Source organism: Myxine glutinosa, chromosome 4 (assembly GCF_964187855.1).
Source record: "Myxine glutinosa chromosome 4, kmMyxGlut1.1, whole genome shotgun sequence".
Lineage (NCBI taxonomy): Eukaryota > Metazoa > Chordata > Myxini > Myxiniformes > Myxinidae > Myxine > Myxine glutinosa.
The window spans coordinates 61,993,156-62,015,080 of record NC_136264.1 but is presented as its reverse complement, the minus strand read 5'-3'; the positions used below and the strand labels follow the sequence as shown (position 1 = coordinate 62,015,080).

The window sequence follows — 21,925 nt, the reverse complement described above, 5'->3', positions numbered from 1 at the left end:
GCAGTTTCTCCCATCTCGGACAAGGAATTCTGTAGTTCTGTCAGAGTGGTCATTGGGTTCTCGGTCACCTTCCTGTCCAACGTCCTTCTAGCTCGGTTGCTCAGTTTGGTCTTTTGGCCAGCTCTCGGGAAAGTCTGGGTAGTTCTACACTCTTTCCATTGCCGAATGATGGAGCTCACCATGATCTTCGGAACAATCCAACACTCTAGAATTTGTTTTATACCTTCTGCAGATCTATGCCTCCTCAAAAATCTATCTTGGAGTTATACGGACAGTTCCTTGGACTTTATGGTAGAGTTTCTGCTCTACTACACTGTCAAATGTGGGACCTTATATAGAAAGGTGTGTTTCTTTCTAAAATGTGTCCAATCAATAATTGAATTGGCCACAGGTGGACTCCAATCATGTTGTAGAGACATCTCAAGGATGATCAAAGGAAATTGAATGCACCTGAGCTCAATTTGGAGTGTCATAGCAAAAGTGTTGAAAACGTATTGTATCATGACATTTCAGCTTTTCATTTTTAATTGATTTGTGAAAATTTCTTTAAAAACTATATGGTATCCATGGAATACTTAACCCGCACAGTCAACTTAGTGTGAGCCAACTCTTCTGTTTCTTTCATCCAATATGGCTGTCTGACCACGTCACCAATGACATCATATATTTACATTATCTGATATAATTGTTGCGTAGATCACGCTCAAGAAATTCCAAACTGATCGGACTGCAGATTTGCTCAAGCTCTGTTAACAGTACCTAATATTCAAACTACATTAATGTAAATAAAGAATATATAAATAACAACACATCTGTTTATAAATAGTTATTTTGTGGACGATGTGTTGTACTTGTCGAATTATGATGTGATAATTAAGACACCAATGACGTCAATGTTTAACAACACTTATTCCCCATGCAGAGTTCTTTACAATGAGCCATATTTCAATTTCTTCCATGGAGTGGTTTCGGAGATATAGAGGTGCACATTTTTGTATTTTTCCAAGTTGTACCACATGACCTATGATGTCATACTTATCATTAAAAAAATCTACAGGAGGCGCTTCCAGGGTGAAAATTTTGTGTCCATCGGACCAATAGTTGCAGATAATTTTTTTTTTCATCCTGATCGGCTCAAGCATTGTGCTGGTAGAATTATGACGCCATAATGAAGGCACTGATGACATCTTCATTAACATGAAGATTAACAGGATTAACATCCCCCCCCCCCCCCTTCCCACGCCTCCTCCCCCCAAGACCTCTCCCTCCCACACTTCTCCCTGCTCTCAAATGTTGTGTTTGTGTGCTTCCCCTTCTCTCCCCTTCTCTCCCTTCCCCTTCTCTCCCCATCTCTCCCCATCTCTCCCCACCCCATTGTCTTCCACTCCCTCTTTTTATATATTTTGTTTGTCTGGTTGATTTGTTTGTGAAATAAATGTTAGCTCTTTCACGAGCCTCGATTCAGAATACAAAAAAAAAAAAAAAAAAAAAAAAGGTCAACAATAATACTTGACAATGAGCCATGTTTCAATTTTTTCTATTGAGCTGTTTTGGAGCTAGAGGTGCAAAGTTTTTCCAAGTTGGCGCCATACCACGTGACCAATGACGTCATAAATATCAACAAAAGTCCAGAGGAGACACTCCTATGGTGAAAATTTATTGTCAATCGGACCAACTGTTGCCGAGAAAATGAATTTTAAAAATGCAGACATGCATGTACGACATACGTACGTACAGAGGCAACCGATCGCTTAACTCCACATTTATCTTCCCGAACGCAGGGTACAGATTCCACTGACATTATTGTGTACACATTATGTGTCGGTGAGTGATTTAAAAAATCTTAATTTAATCCATTTTAAATTCAGGCTGAAACACAACAAAAGGTGAAAAAGTCAAGAATACTTTCTGAAGGCAAAGTATTTTTTGTATGAAGCATAACCAAGAACTGCATTTGGAATAAGAAATGTTTGTTATCTTGTTTAAAATGGCAAATTAAAAATAAAAATCCTCATATTTTGCCAGATTTGCCAACAGTAACACATTTGAAGAAAACATTTTATCAAGTGTTAATCACTTGGCATAGTTTGAAATATGACTCACAGGGGAAGCCAACACTCTTGGAGAATTTTCCCTGCTTGTTAAATGTATCAGAAGCAATACTGTTGGGAAGAAATAGAAACACAGGAAAACAGAGTGAGCAGATAAATGTATTACTTGCTTTTAATTTATAAATCTTGGTGACATATATTTTACCATTGAGGAACATCCTAAGTATTTCAAATCAAATCACTGAGCAGTGCATAATATTCAAACTACATTAATGTAAATAAAGAATATATAAATAACAACACATCTGTTTATAAATAGTTATTTCGTGAAATTTAAATTATTTGTTGATAAACTAAATAGTTGAAGAATAGAGCCTTCATAATTGTTTAATTTTTTTTACAAGAGCAAAGATTGATCACACAAGAGATAGAGGTTTAAAATCCATTGATAAGATGGTTATTTGTACTCAATATTAAATGCTAAAAAAGAAACACATGATACGATTTAAAATGGAAAAGTGAAATAGAGAAGAAATAAAAACAGGTTGTGTAGAGTGAAGAAGAAGACGATAACGGCACTCTGGAGAGCATACCTTCACCAGGCTGAACAGTTTGTTTTCTATCCCATCGATAGGCCAGATCTGAATCCAGACCTGAACCAAAAATGGAATCGCTTGTTCTTGTCACCTAACAGCTCATCCAACAAGTTTTATGAAAATCTGTCCATAACTTTTTGAGATATATTGTTGCACATCGGTTTTTTTGGGGTTTGTTTTGTATGTAAGTTTATTTTTGGTTCTAACCCAAATGTACTCAATGGTGAAGAGGCACTTCAAAAATTATCTTATCTAGATTTGAATCTTCACCAAAATTGAATAAATTCTTTCTTGTCACTCACAAACCGCTCCACCAAGTTTCATCCACAACTTTTTGAGATATCTCCTATACATCGTTTTTGGTCCGATCTCTCAATGGTGAAGAATCACTTAAAAATTCTCGTAGCTCGATCCGGATCTTCACCAAAATGTAATCATTTCACCCTTGTCACACATCCAGTCAGTCCACCAAATTTCGACCGAATCAGTCCACAACGTTTTGTTCACACACAGATAAACAGACACAGAGATCAAACAGACACAGACAGTCAAACAAACAGAAGTAAAAAATAAAGAGAAAATGGCGTTTTTGGATGGAGTTCAATTTGCAGAAATGGAGTTGGATGGAATTAAATTCACTGCAGGCAGTTATAGATGGTGTCTGTCACAACAGGTGCAGTGGAAATGTTGGGAACAAAAGCTGGCATTTATTTTCAGATCCAAAAAATGTGAGGATCAATCATTAAAAAAAACAGAAAACGAACAAAAGGAAATGCTCCTGAACTCAGGATTTAACTTAGAAAATGTTTTTAAAAAATTCTGTTTTCGTTTTTACCTGATATATGAAACACCTTGCAACACATTCCGAACTATAGAAAACAAACTTTGAACGCTGGACCCAATTTTCCATCCAATCACCATGTGATTTTGTTAAGATGGGTAGACGCTTCATGGGTAGGCGTTTCTATGTTGAACGTTCCATGTCAATCGCTCAAGCAGTTGTGCAGAAAACAAATAAAGGTGAAAAAGTGAGGATGGAAAGGGAAAAAGTTGAGGGCTTTAGCCAACATTCCCCAACATGGTCAGGGATGGTTGTGGATGCCCATTACTAGTTTACATCCCTACATAGTTGTGTCCATGAGTAATCAGAAGAAAATAACATCCAAATAGCTTAGAAATAAACAATATAAACAAAGAATCTATTCTTTACCAAAGGATGGAAGTTCTACTCTTCATGCATTTACCACAATGTGGAGTCACCACCAGCAATTACCAACCAATGTATAAATAACAAAATAGCAAGGAGGTACCTGTTGTTGTCATTGAGAAGGTTAGCGGAGTCTGAGTGAGAACGGCGCCTGATGCAAAAGGCAATCAGGCCTATCAACAAGGCCAGTCCCAAAATGCCTGCCAGTGTGCCGAAAAGGATTTTGTAGAAGGTATTGGTGAGAATAGTTGAATTTTGGCAACGATCCCCTGTGGACTGGTGCATGCCACTGCTCGTAGCACAGCTGGAATGGAGGGGGGGGGGGGGGAAGTGGAAAGAAAGGGTGATCAAAAGTTTCTGTTAGGTAAGCTCTTTCTGTTCAGGGTGAAAGCAGATGAAAACTTAATGTTTAATGTAACAAATGAAATGCAATGTTTTATATGTTTTGATGTAACTTCATGAGAAGAAAGGGAGAATGAAAAGTTGAGGTGGCGATTAAGGTGGAAATGAAAACAGCAAAATAGAATGATAAAATTGGGGTGAAGTGATGGGATGAACATACTTCTGATCATGAATAATATTACCGTGTTCAGGGCTGATTAACATCGGTCACTGAACGGATGGAACGAAATGGCTGTTACTCTCTTGGACTGCATCAGATAATGGTGGCTTTGTGCATGTGGGAATCACAGGAAGCACATGAGAACCTTGGCTCCTCTAAAATGGGGTTTATTTCCCAGCAATAAAACGATGGGGAGATTGACCCGATGGGGGTATGACGGTGGGTTTAAGGAAGGGGAAAAAATGGAGACTGTAAAGAATAAATAGATAAATAATTATTTACAACAGAATAAAAAATAATTCTAAAGGCACCGCACACCGGACTTAAGCACAAATGGGAAAAGGGAACAAAAACTGGGTGGGCCTTAGCTCTGCTATGATATGTCGAAGGAGCTGGCACTGAAGTAGCCACAAATCGGGGAGACGACAAAACAGGCGAAGAGGTAGGCGAGGCAGGACAAAGAACAGGCAGCAGGCAGATGAAACAGGGAGCAGAGGATGGAGCAGGAATCCGAGTAGGACGACAAGCAGGCAATTAACTGAGAGAACCTCTCCTCAGGTGAGGGAAACACTTTTCTGCTCTCCTTCTCTCCTTTCTAATCCCTCTCTTCCCCCTAACACTCCTCTCACAGGAGCTCACAGGACTTGGGGGACCCAAGCTCCTTGCCTCGCTCTCCAGATAACACAGACCCTGGTGAGGCAATCCACGTCCCTACCCTAAGGGGAAACAAAACGTGTCCCTTCCCTTTCCAAATCCACCAGGTCCTCACATGGGACATGACAGGAGGCTTTACGTACAATTGCCTTAACTTTAAATCCTAACTATTTATTACAATGCACCAACCCCTCACCCTCCCATCCCTCCCCGCCCCCCCCTCCCTCCCTGTGTATGTTCCACATTTAAGCAGACAACTATTGAGCTACATTTCCCCGCTTAACACATCGAGATTTGCTAACTACCTGACCATGGACCATACCTGTCTATACATTACTAACTGCACTAAGGTAACCTCCACTCCCATCCCATCCCCCACAAATGTAAGAATATTTTGCAAATGTATAATTTCGGAAACATATATCTTCATGATAACAAACCTTTCCTGTACATACTAATCGACCAAAGAAAATTTTAAGACACCGTGTCATATTCTACTCCTACATGATTGCAGGAAAAACGGGAACAGCACACGGAAGAGCGAACGCCTCCGCCAGGCTGAACATTTTGCGTTTTGTATCCCATTGATAGGCTGGATCTGCATCCAGACCTTAACCAAAATCGAATCAGCTTGCTCTTGTGACCAACCCAACTCATCCAGCAAGTGTTGTAACAATGCATCCTCTACTTCTTTGTATACATAGTCGAGGTCCGTGGAAGAGATAGCACACTGAACAGATCAGGACGTAACAGACAAAAACAGGATGCAAAACACTCCATGGTGTTTCCTTCTTCTTCATGGAGAAGGAAACTCCAAGGAGGAAAAGCTGGAAAATTATGAGGGATTTGGGTGGGGTTAAAGAGGGTAGAAAAGATCATTGTTTTGGATAGGGGATAAGCTGAAATTGCAATGAACAGCTGTCTTGGAGTTTTGAGATATTGTGCGATATGTTTTTGGCCCTCTCAATGACTTAATATGCAAATCCTCTTCAAATTTCAAGTCAATCGGATGGAAATTGAGGATTTTAGAAATTCCACTTTAAGGTGTTGTCCTTTGGTCGACGTTGACCTTTTGGCCACAGTTCACCTAAAAAATAATTGGATGCTGAATTCAGTGACCTGATATGTAAATCCTCTTCAAATTTCAATTCAATCGGATGAAAATTGAGGATTTTAGAAATCTGACAAAGTTGTTGACTTTGGCCTATGTTGACGTTTTGACCTCGAAATCAATAGGCTTCTTCCTCATGACCAACTCTACCCTTCGGTGAAACTTCATAAAGATCGGTTTAAAACTGTGATCTGTAGGTGATCGACAAACAAACAGACAGAATAACGCACAAGACCAACCAATGTTCTGGAAAAATCTTCGATTTTCACAAATAACAAACAGGGGTGAATACATAAACACAGAAATCAAACTCAGAACGCGACGATTAAGAGGCAAGCACATAACCAACAAAAGCTATTCTGTTGCTATCAAAGAGCAAGGAAGTAATTAAATAAATCAAGCGATGTTTAGACACATACATTATTTTAAAGTCAGAATTTAATGACATTAACAGACAGAGTGTAAGGACTTGTGGACAAAACAATGAACATACGTGCACGTTGGCCCAGATGGAGTGTGTGAACAATTTCCACCATTGCAATAGTTTTTGCTGCTTTCACATGGAGAGATGCAGTAAATTGCCGTGTCATTTGTCAGAATTTCATATCCTTTGTAGCTTGTGTTGCATTCAAAGAAGTTGTTCAGTTGATCCACTGGGGCTGTGAGACCAAAAAAACGTTATTTTTAACATTTCTGCAAGAGTGAATTGGAAAATGAGAAAGTACAGCAACATGAAGGGAAACTCACCATTCTTCTGAATAATAACAGAATCATTTAGAATCACTAGTCCTCTGTAACTTCTGCTTGATAGGTGAGGAAATGAGCGACGAATGGCTTCCCTCATTGCACCATTGTAGATTTCATCAATGTTTTGGTTGGTGTAATTATAAAAGGCCGTGAAAGAAGCTTGGACTTTGCCATTGTTGTCAAGACTAAAACGAAACATTATTTGTTTTAAAAACAGAAAAATTGCATTTCAAAATTGGATAACTGAAGAAATAGACAAAGTCATCACTTACCTGAATATGGGGTCACTGGTTTCAAAAAAGTCCGGACCATATGTGGGCACATTGCCAAATATCTCTTGGAGCTGAAAATACAATGGAAGAATGAAATGGAAGATGGAATGAATAAAAAGAGCATGATATTTGTCATACGTTCAATGGAGTATTTCATGACCATATTACGTTTCGTCACATCTTCTGCATTCCAACAAACAAATGGCTCTTAACATCAGCCACAAAGCAGAAGTGAAATCTTACCTTTTTCTTGAGCATTTCCACAGTGGTAGGATCCATACGAGTTTCGTTTTTGAATATAACTCGCATTTCAAATCCCACTTTTGGACGAGCTGCACCTGAAGCAGAGATGTGAAATACTTGAGAAAATGTACATCATCTACCTTCGATGAAGACCATTTTATAATATGCGATGTGAACACCATTTCAGGTGATGAGATACAATTGCAGACAATGGGAGAAAAGAGAAATGTGAGACTTGGCCCAATGAAGACTGTGGTCGGCTCATCAGACCAAACAACAAAAATTATAATTTGTGTTCATTTGCTTTCAATCTACTTGTGAATTTTAGTTCAAAATCTTCCTTTCATCATGTACATGAATGAGTATATGTGCAAGTAATCTTCTCTTCAATCATCATCCTTCCAACATCAAAACAAAATTTAACGTATGTTTAAACCGTCTGATTTTACCTCCTATTTGAATAGCGCACCATTCACATTCCTGTGGGCAGGTGATGAAACCCATAAGGAATTTTATTTTGGGGAATAGTCTGCCAAAGGAAGGAAATGGTCACACATTCGTGTTTGTGTTTTACTAAAGATTGAAACCAAAGTTATATTCGGATTGGCCTGTTTGGCATTCACATCTGAGCACGCAGCATTGCTTCCAATTCCATGTGATACGTTTTCTCCATTACTTCCTATTGTCTTTGTCTGACATACACGTGTCAGTTATACAAGCTGCTCTCTCAACGTGATAGCAATCAAGTAAATAAATCAACCAAGTAACAATAAATTAATAAATCAACCAACTGACAATCAAATAACAAAATGAACAAACGATTAATTACTGTGCCCCAGATTCAATTAATTGTAAAAATAATCAGTCTTTCCTCATTGGAGATTCTCAATTCCCCAATTTTCCTTTCGTAAAAGCATGAAATAGAAATTTCCATCGTCATTAAAAGGTAACTATTGTTTTATGATCACAAGCAATCCAAGCATGTTACCTTGTCGAAGGATTACGTTCACGTAGTTGGCTCCCTCTTCACACCTTTCACCTTTGTACTGAGGAGGACACCTGCATACCAATTCACATTTATCCATGATTTTGTTTGGAGAACCAACACATGTTCCATCATTAATGCAGGGGTTCACATTGCATTCGTCTGGGTGACATTCGCAGAAAGTGCCATTGCCTGAGGATGGGAAGTGAGAAAAGAGACACAGCATGACTGCTTGGAAATTTGTTGATACAACCGAAAAGCAAAACTGAAAAATATATATTTCCCCCTGGAAGTTGATGAATGTTGAAATGATACGTTAACATTTATATTCAAACCAAACATTACTTATAAACAAAGAATTAAACACTGAACATTTAACAGAAACAAACTAAGCAATCTTCTGTCTGAAGTTTTCATAAATCTGAAACTCTGCACCACGTGGTGGATGAGACATCACAAAGACATTTAGAAACAAACAAAGGCTATTGACATTGTCTGTCTTGATCAATATGATTTATCCTGCTTGTAACGTGAAATAATGCCTTAGCTTTGCTGCAAAATTCATTGTGTCTCAGGAACAAAAAAGAACGTGCCCAAATTCAAAAGTACAGCATTAAATATCACTGGAAGCAAATTAGACATCTTGATAAAAGATTAATGTTCAGACCAAAAAGAGAAGAACAGGATCGCAGAGAGTAAGAATGATAAAGTGGGACGAAGCGTCAGTGAAAGTTGGGACAAATGTGGAAAGTTCAAAAAGTGAGGGCGAGGAGGGTCAGACAAACAGTTTCTTTTCTTCAGATGAAAAATAATATTCACCAATAAAGTAATTAAAGCCAGTGAGACCGGGACAAAACAAAGTTTTCTTTATACATCACAACCTTCTTTCCCACCTGCACCAGTTCTCATATTTAAAGGTACATACCTACCTTTAGCCCCCTTCCCCTCTCCCACACCATTTCCCCCCAATCAAAATTGGTTGATGTTTACCGTTACATAATTACGCATTTAAATGACAGCAATGCAACTGTCGCCCCACATCGTCCCGCAATGGGTAGATGCCTTCGTTCACTGTCCGATAAAGAAACAAGTTTGATTAAAATCCCTTCAGCTGTTTTCAAGTATCACATTTTCACCAGCCATGACAGGTTTCACATCGATCGGTGAAGCGGTTTCAGAGAAGGGAGTTTTTTAATTTATCAGCTTTCAAGCGATTATGGCTGCCATGCCACGAGACATATGACCTAAAAATTTTTTACACTCTGCATATGTTTGTGTGTGGGATCATGTTTGTGAAGTTTCGTATTGATCGGAAAAGGTTCATTTTCCTATCCATGATGGCTGCCAAACCACGTAACCTATGACCATCATTTTCAAACTGTATGCAACAATGGTGTTACATGATATTCGTAAAATTTCGCATCGATAGGGTAAGTGGTTTCAGAGATATAATTATTGAGTATTTTCCTTCTATCCAATTTGTCTGCCACACCATGTTAACAATGACATTTTCATTATCATCTTTTAATCACCATGCAGAGCCAATGACACACCTAAAGGTTTGATTCAATCATTTTGGTGGTTTGGGAGAAGATGTTTTTTTTAGGTTTTCAGGTTAGATCCAATATGGCTGCCAAAACCATGTGAATTATGATGTCATAAATTTAATATTTCAATACAAATGTGTCGTAGATCATGTGCATGCAATTTCAGATTTTTAGGATAAGGCATTCGATGAAAACATTTTTGGCTGGTATGCCACTTCACCTATGATGTCATCATTATCATGCTTTAGTTCCCCATTGGGAGTACTTGACAATGCGCCAGGTTTTAAATTTTTCCATTCAGCGGTTTCTGAGAAATAATTTTTTAATTATTTGCATTTAATCAAAGATGGCTGCCATACCACGTGAACAATGACATCACAATTATCATTAAAACATTCTGCATGGGTGTCAGTCCTCCCTGAAAGTTTTGTCTCAATCGGACATGTGGTTGCTGAGAAAAACGAGGTTTAGCCTGTACGGACGGACGGACGGACAAGCCGCAAACATATTGCCTCCGGCCACCTTCGGGGCGGAGGAATAAAAACTCACAGGCTTCTCCTGCTGCTTTTACTTTTACCACCTTAAAATTTGCCGGGGTTATCTGGAAACACAAACTTACACGGCATGTATACCACAATAGTACAAATGTTGCTTGCCCTTTGTATATGAATGCCGATCAGATGAAACATGGGCGGACAGGTTGGCTTAGAGTGTGCACACTCACCTCGAAGCTGTCTAGCCTGGGTTTGAATCCTGACCCAGCTATAAACTGTCATCCTGGTGTTTCACAGCAGGGTGATTCATCAACATGTGCCATCCCTTGGATAAACATTAAACGAGTGTCCCGTCTACCAGCATTCGTTGATGGATGTTAAAAATCCCACAGTGCCCTTTGTGAAGTGTAGGTGAGATAACTGCCCACCCTGGCTAAATTCCAAATTCCTGTCCTAACCAGCAGAGGGCATTGCATCAGTAGCACAGCCATGCCCTCAGCCAATGATGCTACCCCACAGCCTTGTGCTGCATACAAATGAAGAGGAATATGAGAAATGCGAAGTACCTTCCTAATTATTTGTTTGCAGTGCAGAAGCTGCTTCCCAGATAGCAATCGCAATCTAAAATAGGAAGCAAACTGGTCATCATCGTCACTACGTATCCCGCCTGTGGCTGTTGGTTGCATCATTGCTGGGAGTGCAGCTTTACTGCTGATGCAGTGGCCCAGGTTTCCAGTAAGCTGGACTTTACTCGTTTTGCCAACTTCGGAAGGATGACAGACCGAGTCAAAACCCACCTGGTGTTATTTACTGGCATGACTCAAGATTGAAATAAATCATGGAGAGCAGAAACAAAGGGAGGATGGGTAATAACTTCTTAAAAAATTGCTTCAACCTGCCTTTCCATTTACAAACAACACAAATTTTGATATTCCTCTGATCTTCCTCTTCACTCGCCACTGTCATGATGAAAGTTTTATGCGTGAAAAATGCTTTGGTAAAATTTGATAATGATGAGACCTAAACGTACCGGTATTACTAAAAATGAGGAGGGATTGATGATGCGACAACACAAATATGACATTCCAGAAATATCACAGGATCATAGAAAAAATAAATAATTTAGATTCTTTATCTCTATTCCGTTTTGTTTGTGAAAAAGGTCATTTGAGTTTGCATTGTGAACTGTGATTGAGAATTTTTGTGTTTGTGAACATTGTCTTTGGACATCTCGTTTTGCTTCTTTGTTACCTCTGTAGCCTTGTTTGCAAGGGCAAGTGAAACTTCCGTTGGTATTTTCGCAGGTCGCATTCTCATGGCAGTTGTGTGTATTTGCCTCACACTCATTTACGTCCTTGCAGGTGAGATCCATTGCTTTGTACCCTGAAGTGCAGCTGAAAAAGCATTTGAGATAATTGTTAATCCAACGAATATAACAACAATTTGATTATCATTCCAAAATATTGTATCGCATTTTAATGATGTGGTATTCCAATGACAATGAGGGTTAAAGATTCCTGGGCCTTAATACTACAAAATGGGATCCGAGACGAGAACCGAGACACGCTGTACCTGATAGTGAAGCCCAATGCTCCAGAAAATGTGTCTGTTCCAGAGAATGATCATAGAAATAAATTCAGGGATTTTCCTGCCAGTCCTTATACAAAGTACAAATTGAGAATATGAGTCTTTTTGCACTAAGTCATGTTCTAGGTTTATGATCAGTTGCTTAAGTTCTCCAGATCAGTAGAGAGGGATCGTGCCCCAACCTGCATGGCGGAGTAATGCAGAACTATCCTGAACAGAGTGAAGTTGTTTGAAAAGTGATACAATCGGTTTTCCAGTGACTCAGACTTTTAATGAGTGCAAACCATGGAAGAACAGGATTGGTTCCAGAACACGACCTTAAGGGTCGTCAACCTCTAGAAGTACATGAGATATTATTTTGCCCAAAACAAACGACTCCTTACGAGCATGCACAAAATCAAAGGGCCAATCAAGGAGGGAACTCAAAACATCATTCGCTGCCAGTTTGGAAATCCAGGTGGGATGGCAGACGGAATCAATTGCATCGGAAATCTCCATAATTGCACAGAGAAACACGATAAAATGATATTGTTTTGTTGTTTTTTTTGTACAGAAATACAGGCCCATGGAGGAGAAAGATGAAAGATGAACAGGTTCACAAGATTGACGAATGATTCAAAAGGGAACAAGGAGATGAAGACATTTTATATGGGTGCTTGGGTGGCAGAAAGGAAAGAGGTCAGAGGGACCATTCCTAGTGAGCTCCCTTCCATCTCTTTCCTTTGAAAATGTCACCTCGATCTTATTACAGGAAGCCCAAGGTGATGAGTGGAAGCACGTCAAATAACCTGTTTCACTTTATGTGTGGCATTGTCGTTGTTTGAGAGACTCACTTGCAGTATGTTCCATCAGGTTGAGGCACACAATTTCCAAAGCCACTGCAAGGAATTGGCTTGCTTGTGTTACAAATATAGACACATTTGATGATTTCATCAACCCAAACTGTTTTGTAGCCAAGTTCAGTGGTGTTGCAATCATAAAGTTCCAACACCTCGTCCTGCGTTACTGTGGAGAGAACATGGAATGGGATGAGTTCGGTGATCTTTAACATCATTAAATTGACATTAGCCGGTAGGTGGCTGAATGTAGATTTCCATTTCCCATTGTGAGGGGAAAACCCGCAAAATGAACAATTTTAACCAACAAATAAACTCAATCAATCAAATTAATTTTCTTGTTCTGGAGTGTTGTTTTTATACCAAAATATAAAGTAAGTCTGCTGATACATTTATATGGAAATTCTTCAAATTGGTCACAATAAAGCAGAGCAAGTGACTTCGGTGAAGTTCTTATTTGATGTAGTTCCTGCATGAACGCACATGTAGAGGAAGGGTGTTTCTAGAAAGACCGACCCAATGTTCAGAACATGTGCGTAAATGTTACAGTACAGGTGAACATACGGTGTCAATGTGTTGAAGAATGTAATGTCTGGGTGTATGAATATTATTTGTCAGGTGCATTACATGGTGCATAAAGATGACGTGTGGGTGCATAAAGATGATGTGTGGGTGCATAAAGATGATGTGTGGGTGCATAAAGATGATGTGTGGGTGCATAAAGATGATGTGTGGGTGCATAAAGATGATGTGTGGGTGCATAAAGATGCTGTGTGGGTGCATAAAGATGACGTGTGGGTGCATAAAGATGACGTGTGGGTGCATAAAGATGATGTGTGGGTGCATAAAGATGACGTGTGGGTGCATAAAGATGATGTGTGGGTGCATAAAGATGACGTGTGGGTGCATAAAGATGACGTGTGGGTGCATAAAGATGACGTGTGGGTGCATAAAGATGATGTGTGGGTGCATAAAGATGACGTGTGGGTGCATAAAGATGACGTGTGGGTGCATAAAGATGACGTGTGGGTGCATAAAGATGACGTGTGGGTGCATAAAGATGATGTGTGGGTGAATAAGATGATGTGTGGGTGCATAAAGATGACGTGTGGGTGCATAAAGATGACGTGTGGGTGCATAAAGATGACGTGTGGGTGCATAAAGATGATGTGTGGGATTGTGAGGGCATAAAGATGGCATGTGGGTGCATAAAGATGACGTGTGGGTGCATAAAGATGACATGTGGGTGCATAAAGATGACGTGTGGGTGCATAAAGATGACGTGTGGGTGCATAAAGATGACGTGTGGGTGCATAAAGATGACGTGTGGGTGCATAAAGATGACGTGTGGGTGCATAAAGATGACGTGTGGGTGCATAAGGATGACGTGTGGGTGCATAAAGATGACGTGTGGGTGCATAAAGATGACGTGTGGGTGCATAAAGATGACGTGTGGGTGCATAAAGATGACGTGTGGGTGCATAAAGATGATGTGTGGGTGTGGGTGCACAAAGATGATGGGTGGGTGCATAAAGATGACGTGTGGGTGCATAAAGATGACGTGTGGGTGCATAAAGATGACGTGTGGGTGCATAAAGATGACGTGTGGGTGCATAAAGATGACGTGTGGATGCATAAAGATGACGTGTGGGTGCATAAAGATGACGTGTGGGTGCATAAATATGACATGTGGGTGCATAAAGATGACGTGTGGGTGCATAAAGATGATGTGTGGGTGCATAAATATGACATGTGGGTGCATAAAGATGATGTGTGGGTGCATAAATATGACATGTGGGTGCATAAAGATGACGTGTGGGTGCATAAAGATGGTTGATCATCACGAAAAAACAAAATAAGCTTTAACAAGATGGCGGTGCACCATCTTGGTCAGCCTGCAGTCATGTCGCAGAAGCCACTATTTTGTTTCAGCCTGCTCAAATATTCCTCGACTTGGAACAGGCCTCCGCATTTTCCGAACAGGCCCGAACAGGACGAACAGGAACAGGATTCCTCCGAACAGGCCTCACCATTTTGTTTCAGCCTGCTCAAATATTCCTCGACTTGGAACAGGCCATACAGGCCTCTGGTGTACATTTGAAGACTGAACAACACGTCTTCCGTCATTAAATAAGGGTACCGTTTGAGGATACAAACGTACATTTTGATTACAACTCATGCAAAGGAAACGAGGTAATGCATGCTTTGGCCGCAGCGATCATGGCAGCGGTCCAATATACACCACCCGATGAAGGAACGTTCTCAAAATGCAGAGGAAAGATAAATCTTGTGCGTTATTCCATCTGTTTGTTTGTCGGCTTGTTGGTCTGTATGTCAATCACCTGCAGGTCACAATTTTATACCAATCTTCATGAAACCTGACGAAATGGTAGAGTTGGTCTTAAGCAAGAACCCTATTGATTTTGAAGTCAAAAGGTCAAATAGGCCAAAGGGCAACACCAACTTTGTCAAATTTCTAAAATCATCTATTTTAATCCAAGTGACTTCAAATTAGAAGATGATTTGCATAACAGGTCTGCAAATTTATCCATCATTATATGTGAGGTCAACAAAGGCCGAAAGGTCAACATCGGCTGAATTTTTTAAATCCTCAATTTTCATCTGATTGCTTGAAATTAGATTTATTTTTTATTAGTATTTTTACCCTCGCCTGAGGAGAGGGTATTGCATTTGAGTCCGTCTGTCTGTTTGTCCGCACAGAATAAGTATGATTTTCTCTGCAACCGTTGGCCCGATTGACAGGAAATTTTCACCAAAGCTGCAACTCCACCTGTATGAATTTTTTAATGATAATTATGACGTAATGGGTCACGTGGATCGGCCGACATCTTGGAAAAACTGAAAAACTTTGCACCTCTATATCTCCGAAAGCACTGACGAGAAGAAATTGAGACATGGCTCATTGTAAAGAACTCTCCATGTGGAATAACATATGTTAATGATGATGTCATAGGTGCCTCCATTATGACGTCATAATTCGACAAGTACAAAACTTCAACCAATCAAGATGAAATTTCTTGAGCATAATCTTGGGATAAATTGGTGGAGAAAACAAGTAATGATGACGTCATGAGTCACGTCGTTCTGCCGCCATATTTGTTTGAACACAAAAGCCTTAAAAACCACTGAAAACACATCTTAGCGAGGGTCTGCAATCTCTGATTGCTCTTTCTTGTTTATTTTTGTATTTTGCAGCTCCCAACCAGGTTTCAGCCCACTCGGGAGTTTACATTTTGGGTAATTTTTGTCCATCCATACTTCCATCCGTCCCGAGCTTTCACTCAAAAATGACTGGATGCATATGTTTCTTATTTGGCGCACATATGCAATAACATCCAAGCATGAAGCACGTCTAATTATTTTGAGACTGTTGGAGCAATAAGTCATGGGACACTATTTTATTTCCAAATTTTGGGAACTTCAATTTAAATGAGACCATGACAGGATTGTTTATGCTTTTGGACCATTATTTCTTGATATGCACTTTGCCATCTCCACCACCAACATACAGCTTTGACTTTATTTATTTATATACATTTTACTCTCTGCACTGCCTACACATTTACTTTTTTGTTATTCCATGTGAAATGCACACGTCCCATTTATAAGGTTCGGTTGGGGGCTTGATGAGGAATTGCATCATTGTGGAATTGTAATTTTACGTCAATGTTAATATTAATAAAAGATGATTCTGGTAACAATTAGGAATCTTTTTACTGATTGAGGTGCTGATTCTTGGAAATCACTGACATTGAGAAAATGCAGAAATATGTGGAAATGCAGAAATGTCTTCTGCCTGCATATTGCGTGAGATTCAATATTTTTGTGCAAAGTTTTTTCAGGAAAGCATTACAAGATATAAAACCTTTTGCTCACCAGTGGTCAGTATGCAATGGTTAAACATAAAGACAAAGAAAAAACACAAATGAATGCAGAAACTGTCAAAACTTAACAGAAACCTTCATCTCAGGTGGAATGTCAAATCCCTGCTCTCTTGCACCTTTTTCAGTCTTTTGAAAAATAATTATTCATTCCTGATAGTTTTTACTCGACCTCCAACACATAAGTGACCTCTTTGGGATTACAATTAAGTCGAGACCAGACCTGTGGGGTAAAATTGTGTGCTTGTCCTATAAAATCTGCTGTGTTTGTGATGGCAATCTACAAACCATTTTATTTTTTGTGCCTCCAGCCTAACGTGGACCAGCCAATAAATACTACAAAAACAGCTGTGCTTCACATCATCCCCCCTCCCCCCCCAGCCCCCCCACCCCCGACGTGAGTCAAAAATAAGAAAAACTTACGTGTCGCAATTGCGTTGATGTTGTTCCTCGTGAGGTTATGGAATAATATTTCAGTGTCGTTCGGGTTCTTTTTGTTGACCACAGTTAAGATAGCATCTACCAGATCATTTTCATAGAACAATCTCACTGTATCATTTGGTGCATAACTGTACTGAACAGTGCAATTCACGTCAACAGAGCCATTCCTGCAAGGAACACACGGAACTCAATTGCATCCTTCCTCAGTTTACACATCTTGACAATATACTGTCAAACGGACGTTCACAACAGCCAGTCTGTCCATATCCCAGCACTCACACCTATTGTTGAAGGTTGGGATATGTGTGTGGCGTACGAGGTGGATTGACCAGGCATTTCCCAAACGATGAAGGATTGGTCCTGCAGTAGTTGTTCATGAATGCCAATTCGACGGGTATTCAATTCTCAATTCAGTCCACTAGATGTATTGTCTCAGAGGCATGGATGTGCCACGATAACTCACCTCCTCTTTACACAAGACACTAAGGGATGGTTAACGTCTAAAAGCTGATGGGACACCTAGTTTTGAAATCTACGTAGCTCACGTTTTAACATCCATGTCGTTTTAACATCAATTTAACATTTAACCCATGCTCGAGTAAAACATGGCACAGATGTTTGTTCTTTTATCTGTAGTTTTCAGCCAGTAACACATTTCCCCAGGATTACGTGAGTTTCCTGATACAATTTGGACATAAATTATGTGTTTGGCTCTGAGCCATTTTTTCTTGAAAATAGCAAATCTCATGGAAGAGCAACATTGAGTTGATAGTGACGTAGCGGAGCAACAATTCAGCACAAACACAAGAGAAGAAACGAACAGTAAAGGAAGAGAGAAGAAAGAGAGAGAGGGGAAAAGAGAGGAAACACTGAAATCAGCAAGTAGCATCAACATAGCCTTGTAAGTTGTCTTCATTTGGTTTTTCTTCTTCTTTTTCTTCCTTTTATTTTGCTTCTCCTATTCTTCTTCTATTTTGCATTTCTCGTCCCTCAGTTATTTTCAATCTTTCTTGTGATGCATTTTTTAGGCGACCAGATGAATTCTCCCTCTCTGAAGGGGACAAGTAATTAACATGTCACAGGTCATGGTCGCCTGTTATATAACAGGATCCCAAAATATTTGGTACTGCTTTGAGAGGCTGATCTATCAGCAGGTGTTAAATGTCCAGGTGCTTGCACTGCCATGGAAATGCGTGGTGGTGGTCTGTGCAGCGGCCATTTTGGGTTGCATTAATTATATTGATGCCATCAGAGTGGCATTGTTAAAACTATGTTTTCGCTTGAATTTGTGAGACTTTGGGTGTCTTGGACGGGCAGTGGTGTCGTTAGGGTTTGTGGCGCCCGTGGCCAAATGTGAATACTGGCGTCCCACAGGTACTGGCAGAGTCAGGAATTTATATTGAAGAGCAATATGAAAGAGCTCTAAGCTTCCACAGCAGGTTCAGCAGCAGAGCCCCAGAAGCTGGTCAAAATGAAATTGACAATATCCGATGGGCGAGTATGCAGACATCTCGGCTTTCCAGGTACCCTAATACACTCGATGAGGCCTCTCACCACTTTCTGCTTCTGTCCAGCCCAGATCCAGACCCTTCAAGCACCAGAGCTGTCTTTGCTTTTTTTCTCACACCAAATGTGAGCAGTTTCACTTACACTGATTGGACAATGGAATCACATGAATGATTGTTCTATAACTGCAGGAAAAAATGTAAAAATGCATGTTAACTTCAAATGTGAAACTTACGTGAGACTGTGCACAACAACCTTGTGAAATAGCGGGTAAATGGCCTGAAAGATTGGAGCCATCTGGAAAGGAAGAAAAAGAAAATCGTTTTATGTCAGATTTTCTAACAAAGTCATATCCTTTCAACACAAACACACCATTCAGCAGTGTTATAAGCATTCTCAAAACACACGCACACGTGAGCACGCGCACACACACAAACACACATAAACAATTTAAAAAGAAATGCACTGACAGTCAAAAAGAGAAGCTTTCAGCCCTTATATATGCAGAGGTCAAGGTTCATGGAAGAGCACAACTTGCGATCACTTGCAAGAGCAGGTTGGAGTACCAAATTCGCAGTTTAATGACCAACTTAAATAACTTCTTTTTACGGTGTAACCCATAGGCCAAAGCCATATAGAACAGTGTTTGTCTGTCTCTATGTATGTACAGTCATGTGAAAAAGTAAGTACACCCCATGTAAAGTTTTGACTTTTTCAACATATTTCAACATACAGCTATTTGATCTTCATTTCAACAATATTGATAGATAAAGGTGATATAATATAACAAATATCATGAAACATTTACATTTTGTAGTCCATTGTATAATTTAAATAAACATAAATGCAAATTTCGCATGTGGAAAAGTAAGTACACCCCTACATTTATCACTACTTCAAATATCTAAAATTAGAATCAGGTGCACCAGCTCAGCTGCAAATGATTAGAACATTGTCAGAGAGGATCTTGGAGGAACCTGCCTTATTTAAACCTCAGACATTTAGTTTGGTTTGCTTTTTGTTGTTGAAGTGTGCGGCGTCACTATGCCTAGATCAAAAGAGCTGTCTTAGGCCTTCAAAAAGAAGGTTATACATGCCTACGAGTCTGGGAAGAGATTTAAAAAGATCTTCAAACAATTTGAAATCAATCATTCGAATGTCCAGAAGATCATCTCCATGTGGAGAAGATTCCAAACAACTGCCAACTTGTTCAGGCCAGGCCGCCCCCAGCAAGTTCAGCCCGAGAGCAGACCGCAAGATGCTGAAAGAAGTCTCAAAGAACCCCAGAATGTCATCACGGGACCTACAGGTAGCTCTTGCCACTGTTGATGCCAAAGTGCACGAGTCTACCATGAGAAAGAGGCTGCACAAATTTAATCTACATGGGAGGTGTGCCAGGAGGAAACCTTTGTTGTCCAGAAAGAACATCAGGGCAAGACTAAAGTTTTCCAATGAACACCTTGGCAAAGCCCAGCACTTCTGGAACAATGTGCTCTGGACAGAAGAGTCAAAGGTAGAGCTATTTGGCCACAGTACCAGAAGACATGTTTGGTGAAAACCAAAGATAGCATTTCACCACAAGAACCTGATACCAACTGTAAAGCATGGTGGTGGAAATATTATGGTTCGGGGCAGCTTTGCTGCATCAGGGCCTGGGCAGCTCACCATCATATAATCCACTATGAATTCTTCATTGTACCAGAGGGTGCTTGAGGATAATGTGAGGCCATCTGTCGGAAAGTTGAAGCTCAACCGAAGGTGGACCTTGCAACATGACAATGACCCTAAAAATACCAGTAAATCCACCAAGGAATGGCTGAAAAGAAAGAAATGGAGGGTTCTGGAATGGCCAAGTCAAAGCCCGGATCTAAATCCCATCGAGATGTTGTGGGGGGATTTGAAACGAGCTGTGCATGCAAGAAACCCCTCAAACATCGCACAGCTGAAATAATTCTGCATGGAGGAGTGGGCAAAAATTTCTCCCAGTCGATGTCAGAGACTGGTAGACAGTTATAAGAAACGCCTACTTGAGGTTGTTTCTGCCAAAGGGGCAATACCACCTATTAGAGCCAAGGGTGTACTTACTTTTTCCACATGCGAAATTTGCATTTATGTTTATTTAAATTATACAATGGACTACAAAATGTAAATGTTTCATGATATTTGTTATATTATGTCACCTTTATCTATCAATATTGTTGAAATGAAGATCAAATAGCTGTATGTTGAAATATGTTGAAAAAGTCAAAACTTCACATGGGTGTACTTACTTTTTCACGTGACTGTATGTATGTATGTCCCTCACAAACGTACACCAATCAGAGCTGAGGAAGTGGTAACATGACAGGTGTGCTGTGATGTGATTACGTCTGTGATGTCATTAAGGCGTACGACGGCTGACTCCACACACCGCCATTTTGATTTCTATGCCATTCAGGTCGAACATATCGTCAAACGTGTCATATATCACAATCGCATGCTCTACCTTGACGTTTTTCATTCAGTGCGAAACACCAACAAACGAATTGTTAAAACGACCATCAAATAACGAAAGCATAGGCGTTACGGGTCTTCCAATGACACAGTACGTATAGGCCTTAGGCCTCATGCTTTCACGCCTCACCTTCAGGCCACTTTGGACAAATTAGCCCAGGTTTCTTAAGACAGTAGTATCGTTTTCGTAATTATAATAGTAACGTTAATAATAATAATAATAATAATAATAATAATAATGACATAGTAAATATAATCGTAAAACTGCAATCCCTTTGTCATGACTGCAAAGTTACTGGATTGAAGCGGTGTATGGTTGGTTCATTGTTGACTCGAAACATATGGAATAAACCAGCGTCTCAATGTAATCTCTTCACTTCCATGGTGACAAACAGTTTAGAGACTTAGACTACTTCAAAATAATTTAATACTTACATTATTTGCAAACTGGTATCTCCACCCAGGTCATACTATCCTCTTCAACTAAAGTATCAAACAATCCCGGCTCTGCTGTTCTTAGACTTTCAGTCTTGTTATATGTTGAAGTACAGGTTTTTTTTGTGAGAATTTTTCAGTAATATATTTAGCTATTACTCCATAGTAAATTTTAAAAAATTACAAATAGATTTCATTGTACGTACTTACGGTCCAAACAAAAACAACCTCGAATATATCACCTGCCCTGGTTCGC

At 39.8% G+C, this 21,925-nt stretch overlaps 1 protein-coding gene across 1 annotated transcript in view; it reads right to left on the bottom strand.

Annotated features, from left to right (window-relative positions):
* The window catches only part of LOC137425858 (uncharacterized), a 156,146-nt gene that overhangs the window by 9,423 nt on the left and 124,798 nt on the right, over nucleotides 1-21,925 (bottom strand). Inside the window, exons 43-53 of the mRNA XM_078775227.1 lie at nucleotides 18,977-19,038; nucleotides 17,218-17,402; nucleotides 12,890-13,061; nucleotides 11,721-11,863; nucleotides 8,432-8,620; nucleotides 7,444-7,538; nucleotides 7,201-7,271; nucleotides 6,929-7,113; nucleotides 6,675-6,840; nucleotides 3,958-4,158; nucleotides 2,104-2,162 (exon numbers count right to left, since the gene is read on the bottom strand). Coding sequence (XP_078631353.1) covers nucleotides 2,104-2,162; nucleotides 3,958-4,158; nucleotides 6,675-6,840; nucleotides 6,929-7,113; nucleotides 7,201-7,271; nucleotides 7,444-7,538; nucleotides 8,432-8,620; nucleotides 11,721-11,863; nucleotides 12,890-13,061; nucleotides 17,218-17,402; nucleotides 18,977-19,038 — 1,528 coding nt within the window. The remainder of the gene's footprint in view (nucleotides 1-2,103; nucleotides 2,163-3,957; nucleotides 4,159-6,674; nucleotides 6,841-6,928; nucleotides 7,114-7,200; nucleotides 7,272-7,443; nucleotides 7,539-8,431; nucleotides 8,621-11,720; nucleotides 11,864-12,889; nucleotides 13,062-17,217; nucleotides 17,403-18,976; nucleotides 19,039-21,925) is intronic.